General features: G+C 40.0%; 1 protein-coding gene and 1 long non-coding RNA gene across 7 annotated transcripts in view; both read right to left on the bottom strand.

Moving 5' to 3' along the window:
- LRBA (LPS responsive beige-like anchor protein) overlaps positions 1-7,384 on the bottom strand; it is a 365,054-nt gene extending 357,670 nt beyond the window's left edge. For 2 of the 3 annotated variants that reach the window (XM_057369185.1, XM_057369184.1), the window contains exons 1-2: positions 7,290-7,384; positions 6,509-6,961 (exon numbers count right to left, since the gene is read on the bottom strand). In XM_057369185.1, the coding sequence (XP_057225168.1) occupies positions 6,509-6,727 (219 nt within the window). In that variant the 5' untranslated portion in view covers positions 6,728-6,961; positions 7,290-7,384. The remainder of the gene's footprint in view (positions 1-6,508; positions 6,962-7,289) is intronic. The other variant, XM_057369187.1, reaches the window with a different exon arrangement.
- A 1,438-nt stretch (positions 7,385-8,822) lies between these two features.
- LOC130575355 (uncharacterized) overlaps positions 8,823-24,481 on the bottom strand; it is a 29,547-nt gene continuing 13,888 nt past the window's right edge. For all 4 annotated transcript variants that reach the window (XR_008965556.1, XR_008965553.1, XR_008965555.1 and 1 more), the window contains 3 exons: positions 13,103-13,231; positions 10,449-10,556; positions 8,823-9,248 (listed from right to left, as the gene is read on the bottom strand). This is a non-coding gene — a long non-coding RNA (uncharacterized LOC130575355). The remainder of the gene's footprint in view (positions 9,249-10,448; positions 10,557-13,102; positions 13,232-24,481) is intronic.

Genomic DNA, 24,481 nt, shown 5'->3' on the forward strand with positions numbered 1-24,481 from the left:
CTACAGTCAAAAATGGCCAAACTAGTTTCTGGATGGACAGTAATTTACTTTAGCCCAACAGGAAGTCCAACAGAAAAATCCAGAATCAGTTAAAGCAGAAATATAATCTAAATTAGGACATTAGTAATTAGGTCAAGCTAATAGCAAAAACCATTATGCAAAACGTTACGAAGAGGCCAGCAAGGCCTCCRGGGGCTGGGGAAGACTCTTGAACAGCAGAAAGTTAGCTAACTGTAATTAGTGATTATGAACGAAAACTTTCTGCCAGATTGACCCATTTAAAATAAATAGAAGTTCTTTAAAAAGATATGCATAAATTTAATGCACGCAAGGCTGAATTTGAAAGAATCGATACTTAGAGAAGACAGAAAAAGACAGAAACACCAAAGGTAGCAAAGAAGYTATTTCACATTCCAGTGACTAAAGCTGGACTAGAGCTTATTTCATCTGTGCAACAGATTAAAGCTTCTTCCTTAAGGCTCATAAAGAACTTTTGCAGATGACTGCATGAAGTTTAAGTTGCCAACTTATCTAGCAAAAAATTAAAGGTCAGGGCACCATGTCAAGAGAGAGACAGTTCTGAATGAGTGCAAGATCACCAATGGGTGGTAAAACARATATACAGATATTGAAGGAAACCACAAAGCTCATTTTTATCTTTCATCAGACTTCAAACCATAACACATGCCAAAAAAAATACCAGGCTTGATTTTGTTCAGAAGACTGGGACTTCTAAGCGAACTTCAGCACCTAAATGCACACCTGACAAGCCACTGAATAGAGAACACTGTACCAAACCCACATTACCTGAAAAAAGAATTGAGCAAATACTTCATCTTTGATTTTCCTCAGCCTCCAGTGTTCAGCCAATACAGCCACTTCAAGAAACCTCACTGACATTAATCTTGAAAGCCATTATTGGAGGGATGAACCAAAGTGTGCTGATTCAGCATACATTTATAATTATCTATTTTTATCTCACTCTGCAATGTTCAGCCTTTGTGGCAACCTTGACATGCCATCCACCTGCTTCCCTGATGCTTTTGACTAATTTCATTCTATTCCCTAATCCGCAGATGCTTTTCCTGAGCCACTCCATATGGCCCCTGCATTGCTGYGCTCTCTGCTCTACTGGGTCAGGCCATGGTCCATCCAGCCCAGGACTGTCTGGCAGAGGCAGCACAAAACACTACCTAGAGAAAACCAAGCAACAGCAACAGAAACCTGACACCCTCTCGTTACCAGACACCACCTAGAAAAATCTGTCATTGAACTGATGTGYTCCCCTCTAAAGGGGAATTCTAAGCCACGCTATGAACGCATTTTTAACAGGTTTCTTTGTAGTACAGACTGCTAATTAAAAGTTGTCTAACAAATATTGCATTATTAAGAGATGATGTATGTAAATGCTCAGCTCAGCCTTGCTTTTTTAGCTTTATGTTTGTACAGAGCCCACTAATATCAGCACAGTATGCCAGCGCTTCTGGAAAACACAGATCATGTTCACAGGCTTTCACAGACACTTGAAATTTCAGATTGGACACAAGAATCTATAAAAATTTGGCAACTTAGCAGAAGAGGAAGAAAAATTRAACATCATCCTACATGGTCTATAAGATTTTGTCATCAATATTTTGTTGCCCTAGAGTGTGTTTTAAGTTGCAGTCACAGAAGTGAGTTAATACCGGAGTATCATCATCAATACACATCAGCTCCTCTTCAGAGCCTAAAGAATTTTCTTCTAATTTATTAGCATGCCTAATTAAAAACTGCCATTACCACCTCACTACATTCCATACCTTTCTCACCCAACCACAAAATTTCCCTCAATTCCTGCACCACCCTTTGCAGGCTTATATTTCCACTATCTACAAAGTAACGTCCAAGTTGCATCAACAGCCAAAAAAACCCCAATGTGCATCACTTCAAGACGTAAGAACCATACATGGCCACTAAGACAGCTGACAGTTCAATTTACTGTGATATTTTTTTAAAAGTCCCTACAAGCCTGACCCAACTAAAGCCACAGACTCACCTTATCATCTATACTGTAAGTGGCCAGAAGTGACTGAACTAGGATAACTGTAGCCAGAGGTGCACTTTCTGGGAAGCTACTAAGGAAGACTAACTCTATCAAGAAATAGACAATATTCAGTGATATTCTAGAAACTACTTGGTACTCTGACTTGTCATCAGCATTGACAAGTTTACGTAGAAAACAAAGTCTSTAAAAACATACAGTAATGTAATGAAAAGAACGTGTTGTTACAAAGACACTTATGGTGGATTTTTACCACTGAAATACATTTAATTCTATCAACATTAGCTTTGGGGGTTTTCTACAACACGATACATGCAAAGTAAGTCTGTGACGAGAAATGAAAAAGAGGAATTTAAACTTCGTAAGAACCATTATAAGTTACAGTGTTCTAGTTGCGTGAATGTACCAAAGCCATCCAAATTAGAAACCTGTTGTATCAGTAGGAAAGTAATCTGTAAGAATTTTTTAACTTAGTTTGATTTTTTGTTTGCAGTTTTATTAAAGTCTGGCAGAAGTGAAAGAGCTGGCAAATTAAATTTACAAAACAATTTTCAGCTCTGCTCCTCAGATCTTATTATTTTTCCTCCAAAGGTGATATAAACTTGTATTTCTTTCTCATTTGCACTTTGTCACTCTTGGTGAGCACCTCATAATCCATGAATAGAATCAGAAGCAACAGCACATTCTCTTCACCAAAGAGACAGAACATTTGCAAAAAAAAAAAAATCTTTGCAACACAGACTGAGAGGAAAAAATTGAACCAAATCAAGTAACAGTCTACACCATATTCAATAAAACAATTAGAAACACTAAGGCTTTTTAAAACAAAACGGGCTTAGAGTTATTTTACATTAGTAWCAGATTCCACTGTAAGTAAGTTATTTTTCCATTCTATCATCTCCAACCAGGATGGTTTTTTATTTTAATAAACCAAGGGGGGCAAGTATGAGGTAGTGAACAGGAATTCACCTGATTCGTATACAAAGGAAATTCAAGGAGATATTTCCCAAAGTCAATTAAAAATAAAATTCACAAAGCATGAGGAATAATATATCCACAGTTTAACTTACTCTGTCAAAAAAAAGTAACAGAACAGATTAATACTTGAACAAGGATCTACTTTCAAAGTTTTTCACAGAATAATCAGCTTCTTGGAAGTCCCTRTTTCCCTCTTCACTTGTAAGAGGTGCTGAAATATACAATGACATATTCAACAGGGGCTGGAAAGCGGTGTTCATTGAGAAAACTGATCAACTCGTATATTTCTAGGAGTAGAATTTCCAAAGACAATAAAATGAGACTACTGTGTTGCKGATGCCAGAAATGAGCTCACTAAGCACTTTGTTACACTGCTGGACAGAGAAAACGTTAGAGGTGCCTCTCCAAGATACAACTCTGCTGAAGTGAAAGACTTATTTGCTCAAGTAATCAGAACTACAGAGGTTTAAATTTCTTTAGTAAGCAGCAGGTCAATTACTGTGCACTTTAGATTTTTGACCTCATGAGTCTTTCACATTTAGAATGCAACCATCTCTTAAACAGTTGAAGATGAGAAACATCAAGACAGCACCTGGGGCTTCTATTAACTCTCCATCACAAAGAAAGAAATTTTACATAAACTCTGTATGCAACAAAGAGTTGGAATGGCATAACTAAGAGCAACATGTTTTTTCAAGAAGTTAAAATTAGGGCACCTAACATCCCTAAAAAAACAATCTCTTCACGTTTGAGAGTGGTCATGCCATATAGAATAAACATGTTAAACCACCTTTCTACCCAGATTTGCCCAGCCCTCCTTGCACTCTGATCTAAAGATGCCTCAACTCAATGATGAAAAAAACCCAAGAYAGTGCAGGTGTCCTCTTTCCAAATCACCAGAAGCAGGCTAGCAGATCTCTGCTCCCACCCCTGAGCTACTGCAGCTATGAGTCACCTCCCAGAATGAAACCAAACCGGAGGGGATACACTGGGCTTAACCCCAGCAAGCAACAACACATCGTAATTGTCATACCCCCGGCTCAACCTGCACACACCCGAGTAAACTCACTGCGAAAGCTGTTGGGAAAYAAACTACCAGAAAAGCCAGAGCTAAGAATCACCTTTTCATATCAAAGTTACATATTTTCTGTGCACCCACACAGAGAAAAGTAAGTTGCTAACCAGTACTTAGACACACCTTAAATTCTGCTCAGTGTGATTTCAGAGGTATTACCTGACATAATGAAGTGGTCGCAGGTAACAACTGAACAGAGGCAGAACTCCATGACAGATGAATGAGTATTGCTTTGTAGGGAGACTCCGTATTCCTCACATCCCAAAAAGCTACATTAAAAAGTCCACTTCAGAGTTCTTATTAAAAAAAAGATCTAGAAAATAAYGGCTTTCTGTAACAAAAACTATTATTTTGTTGGCTGGTTTGATTTTTTTCATACATTACCGTTTTAATAAAACTACTTAACCATGAGACATCACCTTCCAAATATAGCTGATTTGACAGCTGATCTTTTCCTGGGACTCAAACAAATCAAAAGGCCTACTATTTTTCATAYTGCCACAAAATTTGGATTTCATTCCCACATATGCAGGCAAAGCATCCTTACAGCCAAACTGCTGGCCTGTCACAAAACCCATCAGCTGGTAAAAAAATGGGGGACACGAGCATGACCTTTAGCGTACCACATGTAGGCAGATGTGCTGAAATGGTTGAGGAATCTTCTCAGAAAGGTCAGGGATGCTGTTTCATTTGTGGAGAAACTGAGAACACAGTTTCAAAAATGTCCAAGCTCAGAAATTTTCTCCTGTCTATTTGGGAAATGAAGATCCAAAAAAATGCAGTCCACAGGTCAAATTCTTCAGAACTCATAAATCTAAAATCAAGGATACTCTGAATCATACTGAAGGTTTTGCTCCTCTCATCCAAAATGGAGCAGAACAGGAATCTCAGRAATCAAGGAGATTTTACACTTTTAATTATTGTGCTGAACCTCCTTCCATTGCTGCCATAAATACACCTCCAGCACACCACTCAAAAGACCATGCTAGAAACAGAGGAAAATTTAACATGCTCATGAACAATTTCCCATCACACAAGTGCCCTAAATTCACAAATGCCCTAAATTCTAAACTATTCACCAGAATTCCTTTYTGAACCTCATGTCCATATATGTGAGTGCTGGGTTTTGTCCAGGACAATTATCAAGTGAACTCCAAGTAACTTAAACCACTTCCTCATACTTGAAGCATCCATGAAACCTCTGATCTGCACTTTATTTTTGTCACTGCTATCATTCCTCTGTATTGAGACGTTAATCCAAACAACCTAGAGCACTACTACAAAAATATTCAAAAATAAATATTTATCATAAACCAAGAAGATAACCCCAAAAAACATTAAYCAGACAGTATACACAAAYAYTTAGTGGCCATTAAARCTTGCATGTAGCAAAGAATACTAAYAACAACATAACTGAAATGCAAACAGCATAAAAAAAACAGTATGGCTTTCGCCTCAACTTTCCTTGTTACTGAACTTTATATTATTAAATGCTCTCACTTCCTGGTTTGTCAGAAACCACATTGTTTTAGTCAGAGCTGCTCACTTAAAGGAAGAAGGAGGGACGGTAATTGTTTTTAGAGATGTTTCAAGACCTCTGATAATAGYAGAGTACCTTTATATGCTTGAGAGTTTTTCTCTCTATGTTTGGTTCTCCTGCATTAAGGAAACATTATTAACTAGTCTACTTGCTTTAAATTATGTAATTTAAAGCAATTGGCCCAAGAAGTTCACAGGTGTATATTAACATTTGTAGCTTCAACAAGGAAAAGTTGTATCTTCAATGTTTAGTAAGATCTGTTGTGAAATGTGAAATATATCCACACAGTATTCAAAAAAACAGCAGCTGAGACCCTAATTCATTACTTTTAAAAAGAACACTGAAACCACATTCTACTCTTCCCAAAAAGCAGACTATGTAACATGTTTGAATGAATTGCTGACTACCTCAYCCCCTGCACACGGAACATGAAAGTTCTGCCTTGCTTCCAACAGGAAGCAAAAAGGGATGTAAACATCTTCCCGGGAAAAACTGTTTTGACTTAAAACAACATGTGTGTTGTGATGACAGTTTGAGTTACTAAATTAACATTTAACTTTCTTGTTGAGTATACCTGTTAAATGTTTAAACATAACGACACACTTCTCAGTTCTAAATAAAGCAGCAATTTCTCTGAAGAAAATTAAGGAGGATGCTGCTTAGAGTTGTTTCAAGTGTAAATGTGTGTATATAAAGAAGCTCATACACTTTTTTTCCCAGCTTTTGTGGAAAGCAAAAAGAAAATGGTAAGAAATTCAGTATGGCGAAAGTGTAAACGTGYAAAAAATTATTAACAGGAAAATAACATCCAAAACCTGCAGAKTCTTCTCCACGTCCATGCTATTCTTTCCCCTCATTCAGGCAATCAACTTACCAGATTAAACACAGTGTCGACTATGTCCCTGTTGGACACTTCACCAACTTCCACCAGTCCTGTCAGCACAGCGAATTTCATCTTGATGCCTCGGATGGGGACTCCYGGATTCAAAGGCTGCAGCACACTTCCCCCTTCAGCAGCATTTCCTTCTTTTCCCGCTCCTCCTCCTCCATCATCACCTGTTGGCTGAGCAACTTGTTTGCCTTCACTCGCCATGGCCAGTTCACCGCAGCCTACGGCTTCCAGCGCCAGCTGCACACGCTCGCCGCTCCGGGAAGACCTGGTCAGCCGGGAAGGTGAACGGCGGCCCTCAGCTTCCGTCCCTTCGGCTCCGGCTCCTGAGGAAAGCGGTGTCCGGCGGGGGAGGGAGGACGCGCCCTCGGAATCGCGGCTCTCTCCTCGGCAGGAGGCGTCTGTCACAGCGCTTCCCTCGGGCAGGTATTGGCAGCCCTGAAGGACAACCCGAGGTGTGTTTCAGCCCGCGGTCCGTCCGGCGCTGCCACAGCCCGCACGTCCCGGCCCCTGCCCCACGCCCGGCGGGAGCCGCCCGGGGAGCGCTCACCCCTCTCCCCGCGGAAGTGCTCCCGGACCCGCCGCGCTCCGAGCCCCCGCCGCAAGGGTTTAATCTGCTTTTTCCCCTTTTTTAATTTTTTTTTTTTTTTACCTAGAAGGAACACGCTCCTCCTTTCCCCCCCCCCGGCTCCCGCCCTCCGCGCTCCCGGCTGCCGCTCGGGCACGGCCGCGGGCAGGTGCAGCGCCCCGCCAAGTTCGCACTCACCGCGGGCTGCGGAGGGGGCGCGGGCTGCCCGACGCGCGGCTCCGGGGCCGGGAGGCGGCTGCGCTGCCCGGCTGCGGACTGGGCTGCGCTGTGCTGCGCTGCGCCGGCCGCCGCTGCCGCCGCCTCAGAGCGCGGTCCCGGTCAGCCCCATCTCCTTCCTGCCGGCGCTGCCGCTCGCTGCCGCCATGACAGCGCGGAGCCCCCGGAGCGCCTGCGCGGGCCGGGCGCGGGCGGGGCCCGGCGCGGGGCGGGAGCCGTGAGCTGCGCAAGCCCAGGTGAGCGCAGGTGAGCGCAGGTGAGCGGGACCGCGCCCTGCCCCTCATGCCCCTCAAGCCCCTCATCCCACTCATCCCCCTCATCCCCGAGTGTTCTCGGAGACGCTGCTGACCTTCTGGGGCCCGGCCGCTCCTGAGTCTTAACTTGTCCCAGACTACTGTACTGTTCACAGAATCACAGAATGGGTCGGGAAGGGGCCTCTGGAGATTGTCTGATCCGTTCATCCTGCTAAGGCAGGCTCACCTGGAGCGGGTGACACAGGAACATGTCCAGGTGGGGTGGGAATGCCTCCAGAAAGGGAGAGTCCTCCCTGGCAGTCTGTTCCTGCGCTCCGCCACCCTCAGTGTAAAAAAGTTCTTCCTCACATTGAGCTAGAACTTCTTGTGATTTTAGTTTATAGCCATTGCTCCCGTTCCTGTCGCTGGGCACCATGGAAAAAGTCTGGCACCATCCTTTGGGCACCCACCTTTGTGATATTTGTGTGCAATAATGAGATCCCGTTCAGTCTTCTCCACACTGAACAGGCCCAGCTCCCACATTCTCTCCTCGTAGGACAGATTCTCCAGATCCCTCATCATCTTTATTTGTCCCTTCGCTGGACCCTCTCCAGCAGCTCTTTGTCTGTCTTGTGCTGAGGAGCTCAGAACTGGACACCGGAGTCCAGACATGGCCTCACTAGGGCCGAGTTCTCTAACCGCTCAATTAATGAAGCCTGCCCTTCCTGAAACAACCTTTTTCTTTTGGGAGGGGTGGTTTTGGAGAAGGTGAGGATTTGGGGGTCTTTTTCTGTCTTTTTTTAAAAGAATATAAAAACCYCATGCGAACAGTGGGCCCCCAACCGAGCGCTCTGCGTTCGCGGATCCATCCCGAAGGAAAACCGCGGCTGTGCGGGGGAAGAGGATATTTGGATGCTCCAGCTCCTGCCGCTGCCAGCACGATCCCGGGGAACCGCTTCACCCACCCAAACCTCCAGCATGGGCGGGCGGGCTGTCGTTCTTCCTCCTCCCCCTGCTTCTGCTGCAGGCGCTGCTCCCTGGAGAGCGCAGGGGCGCGAATGTGGGTCATTAGAGACGCCACCCAGATGTGACAAGCTGAGGTAAAAAGGGATGAGGGAAGGAAAACYCGATCTCTCCCTTCAGGTTCAAAGCCTGTGAGGGCGGCGCCGGTTGTTTCGGTGTCTCAGAGCTGGTGTCACAGCCGTTCCCCGGCCCCTAAAAGCCACCAGAAGGGGCGGCGGTGCGAAAAGCCAGCGCCCCGAAGCCTCCACCGAGCCCCGGCGAGGGCGGTGTAACCTCCACCTACAACTGGAGTAATGGACGAGAACTGCTGACCTTTTTGTGCTCCCTCCCAGGGTGACTTGAGCTGCAGAGGCATCAATCCCATCCTRTCCTTYTGTTTGACCTTTTAAATGAATGTAKTTGATATTAATMTGAGCATTTGTTAATAAAAAAGTGGGAGGGTTTGCTCCTCCGAACTCTTCTTTCAAGGCGTCTTCACCTCTGCCTTTCTAAGAAARCTGCCAGTGTTAATAAGGATTAGACACACTTCTAAAGGCTGTGGGATCTTGTACCAGCTGTTTAACACACAGACAAGTGTTTGAGTTTTATTAAAAAAGTATAACGGCCAACATGTCAGCATCGAAGATTTCCAAAGGAAGGATCATCTCAGGAATGTGAACATAACCTGCAGACAGACAGATAGATATAGAACACAAATAAAGGCATACGGACCTTTTAACACTTCACATCTTCTGTGATATAAAAAGCTGTAATTTATATAACTCTATCTAAGGAAAGGGAATGAATTTTTAAATCGGTAAAAATTTCTGTGTTTTGAAGTCTGACATTAAAGAACTTCCAAGGAGGACAACTGGCATTTGTGTGGCAAATCAAAATTTCTCATTATACTTTATACTGTACCATGTTTGGGACAGAACGGTTTGCATGTACACATTCCTGACTGTGTTTACACATCCAAAAAAAGGTAGAAACAAACTCAAACCACAGTTTTTCAGGAAAATGCTTTTCTGAAGTGATTGCAATGTTCCTTAYAAGCACACCAAATATGATTGCAATTATTTAATATTAACTATTATACTAACTGGATTATTAATATTATCATCATCATAAAAAATTTAACTTGCCTGTGGCCTGATTTGAGAATGCCATACTTAGTGTGTGTAGGTATCAAATTTTGCATGGTTTTGGAGCAAAAAAATATGAGGCCCTCAAGACAAGACACATTCCATTATAATGCTTGTTCCTTTCCCTTCCTACGTAATTTTCTCACATTGTTACTTTTATCTATAGAGTGCATGTCAAGACTAGAACATTTCATAGTCTTGCTCTCCTGTTTGAATTTCCAAGTCCTAAGAAAAGACTAAACTCCTTTTTTTTTCCTTTCTTTTTTCATTTTCCTTAGTTACATACATACATATACATTATTAGGGAGAGATGGTAATCTCTAATTTAAGCAGCAAACATCTGCAGTTTCTTCCTTGGAAAGAGAAATGTTTAAAACTCTAATATTGACATAGTCAGTTTCTACCAAGCTACAGTGATCTTGTGTGGCTATACACATGCTGTGTAATCTTGAAATTTTAATCTTAGAGTTTGCTGCTGCCAGCATTTCTTATGCATGTTTTGGATTCCTCACATCTACTGCTTGAGCTTCTCTGTCTGAGTCAYCTGTAGTTTGCTAAAGTATTTTCTTCCCTCTTGTAAGGAAGATATAATTTTTATTTGAGCCTTTAAGCTGGCTAAGTACACAAACACATCATTTTTATCTGCCTGTTTTTAAGTATTCCGTGTCTCCATGGCTGGTCTTTCAGGTTTCCACCAGGCAAAAGCAGAAATTAAATAATGTTTGGAATTTTTTACRTACCTGGTGACTTGGAATATGAATTCTTTTTGYGGCTTCTCTTGTTATCCAAAGAGAMTGTAACATTTGTTGTTAATACTTTTCTGCTTTCTTCTTTGGTTTAACATCACTCTAGAAAGAAAATAAATAAAATAATWGCAAAAAATCCTTCATAATGGATTTCAGATGTTTTCATCTAAAATGCTTGCTCCAATAGCYAGCAAATCCAGCTTGCCAGGGAAGGCAGCATTGTCATATTGAATCCTGTCAGATCTTCCTGTATTTGCTTACAGAAAATAAATACTCCCTGACTGGCCTTGATTGTTGAAGGCAGTGCATTAGTCAAGGCCAGTAAAGTTTAGCAGACTGCCAGTTTAGAGTTCCATAGACAATTGTTTTAATTTGATTTTTCAGCCAGGTAAAATCAGTGTTACGTTCTTCAGCTGACCTGGGAATCTCCTTTTGGGCTGGTTTTATGATCAAGCAACCTTCCCAAAAAAACCATCAACAAAGATCTGGAGAAACAGACTATGTTAGATAAAAGTTATTTAAAATATAGCTGAGAATTGGAAGTAAACCTGTCGTCCTGAGCTTCCCAAGTGTGGTTACAAGTCTAATGCTGGTTCTGCCTCCCACAAGCAAACTGGAAGTGTTRAGCTAAGGGAATAAAAAATGACAGAAGTTTTCTGTAAAGCTTACAACCCAAAAGAAAAATCAGAAAGCATGGATTAAAAATGAACTTAAACACCAGCTTGGGAATGAACTCCTCAAGATTCTATGGAAATTACTACTAAAGTCTCTAAGCTCCATTTTAAGAAAAATTATGCTTTCTCTTTAAATAACCTTTGAAGTATTACTGTGGGTGCTGCTTTTGAAGCATTACTCAAATCTTCTGAACTCTCTATTCAGCACTGATCCATTCTGCACACTGGAGCAGGACCTGGRGCAGGCCCCAGAGATGGTGAAGAGACTTGAGCATCTGATGTAGGAGGAGAGACTGACTGAGAGAGCTGGGGGAGGGAAGTCCTGGGGGTCTTTTCAATGTGCATTAACAGCTGATGGGGGAGTGAAGAACAGCAGCTGAGGAACAGACCCACTGCCAGCTCCATTGCATCTGTTGTAAGAATAATTTTTGGCAGCTGGAGTCACTACCCTTTAAATTGCTGCAGATAAATATGAGCAGTGCTCATGGATCAGTTATTTCATGCAAAAACCCCTGTTTATATCAGATAAGAAAGCAAACTTCCTTCTTCTTACACAGTACAACTAATGTCTAGTTTTGTTGGGGTCTGGGGAGACTTCATGACACCTAACAATGTCAGAAAAAGTTTTGAATAAGTACATTTTAGCAGTGAAATACTCCRCCTTTAAGCAAAATGAGAGCAGAGAAATAATATATCATTTTATAACTTTTTGTGATAAAACACTTCTTAATCTTGAACATTGGATGAGAAGAAATGGCCTGAAGTGCAAGAAATGTTTAGATTGGGTATTAGGATCAAAGGGTTATTAAATACTGGAACAGGCTGCCCAAGAAAGTGGTGGAGTCCATCCCTGGAGGTATTTARAAGACATGTRGATGTGACACTCRTKGACATGGTTTAGTGGCGRACTTGGCAGTACTGGGTTAAAGGYTGGACTCAATGATCTTAGAGGTTTTTTTCCAACTGGAGTGATTCCCTGATTCTGTGATTTAGAGCATCTTTTAAAATCCTTGACTAGATATTAAAACCCAAATTAAAAAACTGCTTTTAAATACCATTCACCCTAAATATGAGAGATCCTCTTAATTTCTACAGAGAGCATAATACTTCAGGAGAGTAATGCCATTCCAAAATATTGGCCGTGCCTAAAGAGGAAGTCTTCTTTTGATTAGGTGTGAATGCTTTTGTAATATGTGTTAGATGGCATTATTTTGTTAAATAATTTTTTTGCTTTTTTATAATATATTTTTTTTTAATGCATATGTTGATTTTTCCTCATTTTTCTTTAGAAGTGTAATCAGTGTATCTCTTAATTTGTCTGCATCATGTGTTCATGATTGGCAGATTGCTACTATCCRTGTTCTTAAAAGCAGTGAATCTATAAATGAATGTCTAATGAATCTCAGGCACTGGAAAATGCAGTTCCATTCTGTAAGAAATTTATGCAGGCACTGAGYTGAAGAAGCTGCTTTACCCCATTTCTTTGGTTCATTTAGCCTAGAAGAGGTCTTCAAAATGTCAGTGTAATTCCTTGCACTATGCAAGTTATATMAGGAAATATCTCAGGAACTTTTACCACTGCATTCTGAATAAATGTATGAAACACCTCATGTCACTCTTTYAATGAACAGTCCTTACTTTTCTTTTGAGTCTGCAGCCTTACTTTTTTAGCCTTTTTTTTTTCCACTCCAGTTCCACAGTGGAATACGTGACTGYTGTTGTGAAAGTCCTCTCAAGGATCCAGCTTCTGGCAGCACCAAAAGACATGCTTCCCTTGTTTTTTGCTTTGGTARTAAACCCTACATTGGTTTTGGGCAAAACAACAGTGCCTGACGTGAGCAAACAGAAGATACTACAAATTGTGTTTCTTCACTTGGGCCCTGTTCGCTGAAAGCCAAGTTTAAATTCATGAGATCAGAYATCTGTACCCTTGCAGAGTGTGCTGGAGGGAGGTGTTTTTGCATCTGTGCTTACCTGTCTTGCTGTGCTGCATGCAAAGGATTTCATGAGCCTGTGGAAGCAGCTGCTCCCAACACTTCCCTCATCACRTACAACTTGCACTGCAGTTGTTTTTCATGTACTGTTCAAACTCTCCAGCCAAGCCTGSTCCAAAAGAAGCATAAGATCCAGAAATAGCTCCATATTAGAGTTTTGAKAGGGATTATGAGAGGTTTTCTGCATAAAACTCTAGTATGATCTCAGAGGATGTTTTGAAATCCCCAACAAATTGCTTCTCACGGAAGCTGGATTAAGATCTGTGAAGTAAAYGCAGTTATGGGCCTGTACTACATTACAGCAAGGAATGAGTAACTTGAATTATTACTATTATTATTATAGAAACAGCTCATTGTTGGTACAGATTGTGACACTTCAATCTTCCAGTTCTGTTGCACAGTTTGAACTACAAAGGTTAGAGATGCTCCTATAATGAACACGAGAGCCATATAATCTCCCTCTGGCTTTTAGTACCTCTGTGGATCACAACACTTTAGCAAAAACAGAAGAGCACAGACAAGCCTGAGGATTTTGGCAAAGTCATTGTTTCCCAGAGACAGCATAGCAACTGGTGGCTACACAATAAGGAAAGAAAATAAGGGGTAAGGGGTGTCTCTGAAAATTTGAGCTGTATTTGTTTTTTTTGGTTTTTTTTTAAATAGCTTGTGTATGTTTTGGATTATGTATTAAATTTGTCTCACCTGAAACTTTTCTATTACAGCTACTAATTCCTTATATTTTTATCTGTCCCGTATTTTTTTTTTTGCTACCTCGTTTTCTTTTCAGTATAGCTCCTGAAWTGATGCTTTTCTAGGATTCAAAGGGAGGAGGCTCTGTTGGAGGGAAGAAATTTAATAGGGCTGTGTGTAGGAGGATGAGCAGGTCAAGGAAGAGGAGGTGATCTTTGTGTTTTGGAAGGAAAATGAAAGGCAGTATCAAAATAATGAGGTGAACTAAACAGAGGATGGAACAGCAGAAAGTGAAAGGAATGGGGACAAAGAGCCTTTTTTAGAGAAACAGGAATCAATGGCAAGGAAATGTACAGGGAGACAGTCCATGCAGAGCAGTAATGAATCGGTTCCTTCTTTAGGAACAGAACAGAAACAGGAATAAAATATTTAGAAGATTGAAGTTTTACCAACCAGCAGTGTCTTTCAGTAGATTAATAAAASTCATGCAACAAGGAACATTCTCTCACTTATTTGCTTACTTTAAGGAACCACAAAATGATCAAGGATTGTCACCCTGGATTAGCTTTGGTGTTTTGCATATCAAGACACTCAAACTGACTACTTTGCAAAGCAGCCAGGTCCTGTAAGACAGTAGCTTCCTGTTAAACATCAGGCACTGTGGAAGCCAGTATTTCCTGAAGATACAAATCTTTTCCATAATCCTTTCTGTATTATCCCCTATATCCTATCTCCACTAGATTTATGAAACCAGTGATTCGCCACTAATCCGATTACTCCAGTTAGCACCAATTGAAAACAAAAAAAAAAGTACTTCCACCTCAAAATGCTGTGAACATCTAGCTAAYGCKGGRGAAATAGGAGCTCTGGAGAAAATCTGGAATCTGACAGCAAGGACCATGATATTAGGACATAGGATTAAGGTGCAATTAGGACACTTTAGAGTGAAAGGATTAATTGAACAAAGATAGATCTGAACAATCTCCATAGCCTTGGTTTGGTAACACTTGACCAGATGGTATTATATTGATAAAAGGTGCTGTTGATGTTACAGCAATTCACGCGTGGAAGTACCAACAAGGAACACAAAGCCAGTCCCAGCTGTTACCTCAATGAATGCTCTGTCTGAAATTTATCTTCTTTATGTTAATAAGAGKTGAATTGTGGGATGAGTCCATTGGTGCCGTGACTTTAACACGATCCCAAATGATCACCCCAAACTGTTGATCATATTGTTATTGGCAAAAGCAAAACCATTGTTATCTCTGCAGCTGCCAGCCACCTACTCACCTACCTAAGGGATAAGCTGATCCATTTCTGTTAATGAGGATTAGACAACGTTGTGGAACCTATTGATTTACACATGGCCAGATAAATGAAATTAAACTTGTGATACGTTATTGCACTTCAATTTAAAAGCCGCGGCAGTATCCTAGCACTTGAAAAGCTTGCAAGAATTCTGATCCAGACTATGAGACATTGCAGCCACATTACTCTGAGTGTCCAGAATTACCTTTCCTTACTTCTATCTGCTGCAGAGTTTCACAAAAGTACRTAAGTGGTTGTTTCACTCTGGCTCTGGTATTACAATCCTGATAAATGCAGAAAGACCCCAAAGAACCAGGGTTTTTAAAAMTTAGTCTAGTGGTTCTCATAAATCCCAAATTCACAACTAAATTTTCAAGAGAAAACATTCCTGGGAGACTGGTTTCCTCACATTCATGCATGGAAGGCTAGAGAGATGTTCAATAGGATTGTTTTAATCAATGATCTGCATCARATGAAGAAGCTGTACACTTCAGGTCAGTGAAAAATGCCAAAGAAGGAGGRAAGAGTAGAAGGTTAGCGATGCATACCATATTTTCTTATTTTTTGGTCTATTTAASAATGGACTTCTTTCATATGGGAGAAGAAGAGAGATGGGAGAATTCTACAAATATAATTACACAATTTTGATTATCTAACAGCYGAGTAGGCACTGGGAATCTTTAGACATGGCTTCTCAAATCATGGCACATTCCAGGGGTGGCATACAGACCACTGCCAAGTGCTGTCCAGGAAAGAACCATGAACTGCTCCTGCCACAGGGGCTTTCAATAGCAGCTTTAGGAACTGCACATCCTCCTCTTCAGGGATCCCAGAGCACACCAGTAGAGGCCTCTGTAGGGGCTTGATGAATTCTTTTTCAGTTAACACTGTTTGTGTGATTCACTTCCAGACACCTTGTAAACTGAGGAAAGATTAACAATCTAGGTTATTCCATACCCTATGCTTCAATTGTTCTGAGATTTATTTTTTTTTAAGCATAGCCAATTTAGAATAATAATGAATTTTAAAATTATTCTTAATTAATTCCTGCTTTTTTCTAAATTGTAATTTTTACTCTGCCTATTTCACCACTAATGGCTTCCCTATACATAAAAAAGCTAGCTTTCTTCTGCATGTTTTCATTTCTTTGTTATGTTCTTATGAGCTTGCAAATCTGTAAGCACTTTTCTCCATTTGCAGGCCAATAGGGGAGGGCAGGATGTTTATAAAGACCTGGAATTCCAAAAAATTCATTTTGTATTTTAGTTTTGATTAATGCCACTTAAGTGTAATGACAGCATCCATCCAGCTGAAAGCTCAGTTTCATTGGAAATTGCTTTTTTTTCAGTGAAACACTGCTAATCAAAAATGTATGAGCAATGCTTTCATTAGTAAAACAAAAAAAAAGGTAAAACAGTCTCATAAGTAAAATAAAATAAAAAATGGAGAGTGAGCAACTTTCTGTTCTAACATGGCCATCTGTCATTTATAAAGACATCACCTCATTAACCTGTCTAATCAACTCCATTCTTTTTTCAAAGTTGGTTAGGTAAGTTTATGAGGAGATGTAGATGTTCTCTTGATTAAATCTGTTGTAAAATGGCCTCCCTGGTGTTCTGCTTTGTGTGCATTTACACGTATAAAGGTAATTACATGTACATATCACTACTGTAAATTCCATGCTTGTCATGTTACAGTACATGACATTTTCATTTCCTTCTGGTGAAAATGAAATYTGATATTTTCTGTTCAAGCAATAATGACCAATTAGAATATGTTATTATTAATGTTTATCCAAAAGTACTCCAAGTCATGAGGTGGTTTCCTCTGAGGCAGCTGAATTTATAATGTGGAAAAAAGGGGGTTGATATGTTGCTATACCACCTTCAGCTATTCCCTCTCAGGCCTGGYTATTCCTTCAGCAAACTGGGAGAGCCTTATGGAAAACCCACAATGTAAGGAAGAACATTACTGAGTTCAAGTTTAGAAATGAAAACCCTGAGATGAGCTCAGCTGGTCACAGCCTGRTGCTAATAATGCTGAAGTTGGGRSTTTGATCYCTGTATGGGACATTCATTTAAGAGTTMGACTCCATGATCCTTCTGGGTCCCTTCMWATTCAGCTCTTTCTGTGARACCATTCCTTTCTTTTTGTGAAACCATTCTCCTCACAAAATCATCTGAAGTCTGTCTCCGACCTTTCCTGCCTGGCATTTTGCTTTTATSACAGGAAGCAGAGCTCAGTTCTCCTGCAAGTGCCTGTAACTCTGCGGCAGTCAGAGTCAGTTGAGTCACACCCGTCCTGCTGCAATGTGGTCAGCTATCYCCATCAGGATTGCTTCAATGCCCTTGAATTCCACCAGTAATGGGGAAACYTTTGCAAACTGACCCTTAGAAGAATGCCTCAAGAAATAATTCAAATAACTGTGCTGTKCCTGGGAACCACAACAGGAAGGCTTCTACAGCATGTGGTCAAAGTTTGTGGAAATGGCTCAAATACTGAGCACATTTTAGATGCTTTGCTGGTCACTTAGGAAAGATCCAAATAGGACGTATTTGATAAAATGCCAGATTTTTTACTGCCTATTTTAGYAGATGGATTATTTTTTAGTTGCCTGAGCCCTCTTTTGTTTAAAATAAAACAKGCATCCTCAGATCCTGAGATGTGTATATTTATGCATACAGAGAACTTTTTGAAMTATCCTTCAATGATGATGGAAAGCACACTTATTTTTAGAGGAGTTTGAGAATGAAAACTTTTTTTTACTTGAAATCTTCTCTCTAGAAACTTWCCTCTCTAGAGGTAACTGGAGAGGTGGACAGCACACAAACCCATAGTGAAAAGAGGAGATAAACCAACTCTGTATCATATGTAGAGAGAGAAAAAKTTACAAAAGAGCAAGCAGTTGGAATTATGTTGTGGCATATCATAGGATAGAAAGCAGATAACTTTTGGGGTGTTCCATTTGGAAGATGGAAATAGATCTGCTCTACTCTCACTGAAATTCCATGGAGGAAGCTGCCTGGGSAGTGTTACAACTCAAGGAATGGCCAACACATCTCTTGACAGATCTCAGTAACAGAAATGCAAAAGGAGCCTAAAAATAGTCAAACAGAAGTTAAATACCTATTACCTTGTCTCAAGCACAGAGACAGAAGAATGGAGAAGCTGACTGGCCACTATTTCCCCTTTCCTAGGTCATAAGCATGTGTATCACAGTCACAGACATAATGCAGGAGCTGTTTCATCACCTTTTTCTCTCCCTGAAGGAAAATGACACTTGGAAAAACAAGGAGTAAGCTTAGACCTCCTTTATGGTCTGAAAACATCAGGATGTAATACCATGCAGCAGTACAATTCTGATCTAGTGTTAGCAATTTTAAAAATTGAGTCATTTTGCATGATTTGAGCTTTACTGGCTCTTCCCTTACAATTTCATGCTTTTTCTCAAAACTGAAGGGAGCTTGAGTAGAAGCAGCAGTGGCAGACTAAAAACTCACAACTTCAGCTTGTTCARGCAGCCAGCAGCCAGGATCTCATGAGAARYTGTGGATGCCCCATCCCTGGAAGTGTTCAAGGTCAGCTTGGATGGGGCTCCAAGCAGCCTGGTCCAGTGGGRGGTGCTCCCACCCATTGTGGGGSTTTGGAATGAGAGGATCTTTCAGGGCCCTGCCAACCCAAATCACTCTGTGATTTTATGATTAATGGGAGAGTGCTCTCAAAGGCAAAGGACCACGGACACTGGTCAGTTTTGGATGCCAGCTTCCTGCAAGCACAAGGACAGTCCATCCAGAGCTGCAGGAAAATGGGTTTGCACAGCAGGCAGCCAAACTGGCTGAACAGGAAACTCCTACCTCAGTTCACATGTGAAAAGGAAATGTGTGGGGCTGGAAGCAGGGATGGGCTGAGCAGTAGAAATAGAAGTTTTGTGGCTCTGCAGGGATGGGGTTGGGTGTTGCTGCTGCACATTGCCAGATGGGGTGTGAAGTCCACAACCCTGGAAATCTAAAAAAAAAAAAAAAAATTGAATGCAGACCCTGAGCAACCTGGCTGAATTTTCCTACCTAAATTACTCAATGATTCTATGTTCTTTATAGATCAAGAGTCGTAGAGACCACTTTGCTCAGGCCACTGCCCATCTGGGTTTTTAMTGTCTCTACAGAAAGGCCACTTACAATTTTAACTTAGTCGTATGAAGTGAACCTAACTTAAACTTGATCCTTACTGTTTCATTTCTGGCAGTCTTTCTTTTCAATTTGTGTGAAACTGTACCAGTATGCGGGTTTCTCTTTTGGAGATGTCAGTTTTCAAAGCAGATCTGCATTGTCATGAGGATTTTAAAGATGGAATCAATTAACATCCTGATTTAATGTAGGGGTTTTTTTTTTTGTTTTTTTTTTTTTGTTAAAGAAATGCAAACTGCAGGCTACCTTTTGGTTGTTTCTTTCTATGTGCACAAGTAGTTTATAAACATATAATGTGATATTTTGTAATGAGAGGTACTTCAAGTTCTTGTTAAAAATTTTCTCCTTTTGAATATTGATAGTTATAAAAAAAAGAGACAGTCACATCAGAAGAAAAAAACCCATGTGTTTTAGTATGATGAAAAATGAGAAATACTAGAGTAGCAGGAATTTTTTTACAACATTCACTGCACTTTTTATACTACATTCTATATAAATGGATCTAAAAATATTTATAGTAGGGAAGTGGACTAGATGCCTTCCTGAAGGCACTTCCTGTAAAATATTTCTGTGATTTCTTTGTCAGCATTATTACAGACCTGAGCACAGGGCTGAGAAAACTTTCTGTGTAAGCTCATGCATATTGAAATGTGCTGAGGCCTCATTAGTTAAATCATTGTATTTAGCTGAAAAGGGGCCAAAAAAAAAGAAGGCCCAAGTGCAGAAAGAAATACTTTCATGTTCTGGTAGTGCAGCTGGACTGTTTTTGATGAAAATATCACGGGTGGGTTTTCCCCCTCTTACATTTTAAGTACTCTTCCAGTAGAATGGGAAGGGTATTTATCCATTTCAGAAGGATCTCTRTTTTTCAACTTAAATTTGTATCTTAAGAAGAGTCAGAATTAAAGTAGGTGTTATCAGATGTTAGCACATAACTTCACTGTTTGAATTTTAAAAATATTGCAAACTGGGGTKTTGTTTAAAGAAAGGAGCAAAAACTGAATAAAGGGGCTGGAATTCAGCTGTAAAAAATAACTGTAATTATGCACATGCTTTTAAAGGCTTACAGCATTACAGAAGTGTGAATGTTGTTGGAGACTGGATATAGGATTATTCTGGTGGTAAGTCTATTTGCTGCTTTTTGAAAAAGGCTTTTTCACTAAGATCATGGCTGCCAGATTTCCTACACGACTTGTTTCCCCCAAATATTTTGGAGGCTCCCATCATCTTAATAGAAGCTGTAAAAGGGAGGATTTGGCTCTGGGACCACATACACACCAGCTCCTATGACACTTCAGACAGCTGGTAGTCTGAAAAGCACAATTTGAAAACACTTATGTGAGCAAATAATCATGTTCTCCACATACTAAATTAATTTAATGAAGACACATTGTAAAATTATACTGCAAGCCATTCCTGATCCTTGAGATGAAACATGCTACTCTTCAAATAATGCTGTACAGTGAAATACTCATTCCTTGAAAGGAAAAAAAAAATCACAGAAATATCTTAATTAAGCTGTGGTATCTGATCTTTCATGTCTTTAACATATGCACCTAGTAAAAGTGATGATTGGGTAAACAGAAATTCAGGCATAGGCCTTTTAGACAAAAACTTTTAAAGTCTCATTTTCTTAATTTGAAGTGAGTGCTGGATAAAAAGCATGAGGAAAGTCAGCTTGTTTGCCAACTACGGCATAGTGGAAATCTTCTTGCATAATGAAGTGTTAACTAAGTCATGTTTTTGGAGAATGATTTAAAGTGTGATTCCAGCACCAAGAGACTGTGAAAAAAGCAGGGCACCATGTGTCTCAGTAATTTCAGCATAAAATATGCTGAGTTTGCAGCGAAAAAAGGTGGGAATGTTTGGTTTGGGATATTTTGCCCCTCCTAATTTTTAGTTCCCCAAACTCCTCCTTTGGGATTTTTACATCTCATGCATGATTAAGTGGAATAAATTATCATCACACTAAATTGCATGATTGACTGTAGCTGAGTTGGCAGGAGAGGAGGGGAGACTTTAAGATGCATCATGGGCAAATTTGGTGGGAAATAACTGATAAAGAAAATGCTCAATCACCTCACTAGGGCTCTTTTACAAAATAATATCTTATAGGAGAATCAGAGCTTTCAGAATAGCATAATAATGAGCTAAAACAAGGTAGTATAAAAAGATGAACACCCCAGTTTCAGGAAAACTCATGACCAGTTTTATGGTAAATTTCAGATTGTTCTATCAAACATCAGGAAAGAGACCCAGGGAATTGAGAAGAACAGATAAAAAAAAATTTCATAATCAATCCTTTGCTTAGGGGGAAAAAAAAAGAGGAAATAAAGTAGAGAGAATACACAAAAATGCCCCAAAACAGGTAAACCTGAATAATCAACTGAATCATAACCTAAAAGGGCAGGGGATTATGGAGCACAGATACTACGTCCCCCCTCACTGTTTAATTTGCAGAAGTAAAAAATTAAGAGGCAGCATATAACATTTGGCCTCTATTCCCTACAGAGGCCAYATTTAATTGTACTCACACTAAGCAACTATTATTTTTGTCCAAACAGCTTTCTGCTCTTTAACCAGAGCACTCTGAGCRTTCTGGCTCTGCCTGTGCTCTGCAAAGCAGCAGCAGAAGGAAATGGATGGAGATTCTGGGGGAAAGGGCAGGARTGGCCACTCCCAGGGAAGGGAGCAATCAAGAAGTGAGAGGAGCTGGAAATGCAGTGTGCTCCCTGTTATTACAAATGCTGGGAAGTGATCCATGCTAGCAGTAGTTTTTTTCTTCATAATTTATGTGTTATGCCATGATATTTTGCTACACATGTGGGATCCCAGAGTTTGTGGGATCCAAACTATTCCAAGAATTTTTAATTAACAAGGACCCATAAAGGAAKAATTACATATCCATGTGAGAAAATAGGACAGCAGGGAGGTTCTCATGTGAGCCAGGGCTGTAGGGAAAATGTTGCCAATGAGCCACAAAGCTGCCTGTATCTGGACTTACACAGTGCTGTAAATATGTAGAGTGAGCTAAATAATACAAATTTCAAGGAAAATCAAATAAATAGGCTGAGAGAAGTGCTGTGGAAAACCATACCCTCACCCAGAATGAAGACTGTGTGACAAAGTCTTTGGACCCTGATTTTTTTCTGCCTAAATTACACCTGAGCTTTTGACTAATGTTGCTCCAACGAAATAAATTCAGGTTTGCATAATCTATTCCTTAATAACTGTTTGTTGTAGGCAAAAATAAAGAGTTCTATATATCAAAACTATTTTTTCCCCCAAATTAGAGTCTTTTGGTATAAAGTTAACTGATGTGAATTTTGCCATGGAAGCAGGCCATCAGGATCTGACTGTGCAGAGGTACAGAGCTGGTTTGGCTTTTTTACTATGCAAGTTATTTCTGTAGATAAACCCTGCCTGTAAGATTTGTTAAATTGGAAGTGCAAAAACAGTTGTAGGAGTTATCTGAGAAGGGGAGAGAAGGATTTAAAACAAAGAGCTTGTGTCTTACTTTGCTTGCAAGGTAAAAAGCAAAGGGAAATTTGGGGATAGTGTGTATTATGCATGATTTATGACTACTAAAATAAAAGGGAAGATACCTTTTTACATCTGAAAGAATAATTTTCTTTATTCAGTAAAATAAATAAAATCATGATAATCCCTCAAAYATGGAGTACATAAATAAGTTATACAAGAATACTGATTTTGTTTTGCAGTATAGTCATAAATATTAGATAAAAGAAGAATCTTAGTTACAGAAAGCAACAAAAGCTAGCACAGTCTCTTGAGTTTTCATTTTATTAARATAAATTAGTAGTCTTGCTTGGATTCTTAAAAATAATTTCTATCCAGAAGTTAAATATGTTTAAATAAATTGACTGCATACAACTTCCAAAGAAAGAAAACCCCGAAAGATAATGGAGATAATATCTATGGAGAAAGTTCCTTGTTTTTATTCTAGAAGATTAAAAAATATATTTTAAATAARGTACAGTTTCTGTTGATTACTTGATAATAGTTATTATGGTCTGTGTATAAAAAATCGGTTTCTAGAAAAGAAGTCTCTTTTGGTAGGAACTGAAAGCTTTTAGTGGTGGTTAAAAAAAATATCATGAGGCTACATTTCCTAGGAACACTTAAAAATATCTTTGATACATGTAGCAATAACAAAGTATTATTCRAAGTTCGATCATTTCAAGAGAATAGAAATCCATTTTGTTTAGACTGCACTGTTTAAACCTGAAAGGACAAGACTGAACAAGACTCTCATGCCTCTTTTTTAAAAAAAGAACAGTCATAACCTGAAGTGTTGATTGAGCTGTGCACTTATTTCTCCTTGGCTTTAAAGGTGCCCTTCTCTTTGTCTGCAGTGTGTGATAAGGGAAGTGACTTCTCCTTTYTTCTAATCTGTATAAAGACCCTTGRGACTGATTTGATTTGATTTAGGGAAGCTGAGAACAGGAAAGTTTCTGGTACTTCCATTGTCCTTTTCTTACACAATGATTATTAGCAAAGGGCACTACAGAACCCCTTCATGCTGAGGTAAGTGATTGCAAAGGCACTTTGGGTGCCTATACACAAAATTTTGGGTACTATACACAAAATCTCTAAAGTTAAGCAGTTCCATGGGAAATGTACAAAACTGAAGGAGAAGAGATGTTGCTTCCTCTGTATTTCCAACGATTTACAGGGAGCTACATAAAACATCCTGGCTTTGGAATTATGAAATCACATTTATTGTGAGGTGGGGAATACAACCTTTTATAAGGAGRGAAATAGTTCCTTTTCCAACAAAMCCTTTTAGTTAAAAATAGAAATGAAACAGAAATATACCTTAGTAATTACAGTGAAAACTTCTTTAGACCTTGGTTATTATCTTTCTACATATCTTTTAAAGCCAGTCCTAGTACATTCCATACGTGTATTTCATAACCAGTTCTGACCATARGAAATTACTGTGTCTGACATGGTAGATACAAAAAACATATTTCACAACTTACCTTCACTTCTTCTGTCTCCTGCCAGTCCACATCTCCCCCATGGACCAGTCTGGTAGGACAGGGAACAAGAAAACCTCTGCTTCTTGCAGCCTCTGGTGAAGCCAACTTTTTTTAGAGAAGTACCAAAGCCTAATGATGCCATGCCACACCTGGAGAACTGTGTGTGCCCAG

Source organism: Malurus melanocephalus, unplaced genomic scaffold, assembly GCF_030028575.1.
Source record: "Malurus melanocephalus ecotype Western Australia unplaced genomic scaffold, MMel_1.1 scaffold_105, whole genome shotgun sequence".
In the NCBI taxonomy this organism is placed as follows: domain Eukaryota; kingdom Metazoa; phylum Chordata; class Aves; order Passeriformes; family Maluridae; genus Malurus; species Malurus melanocephalus.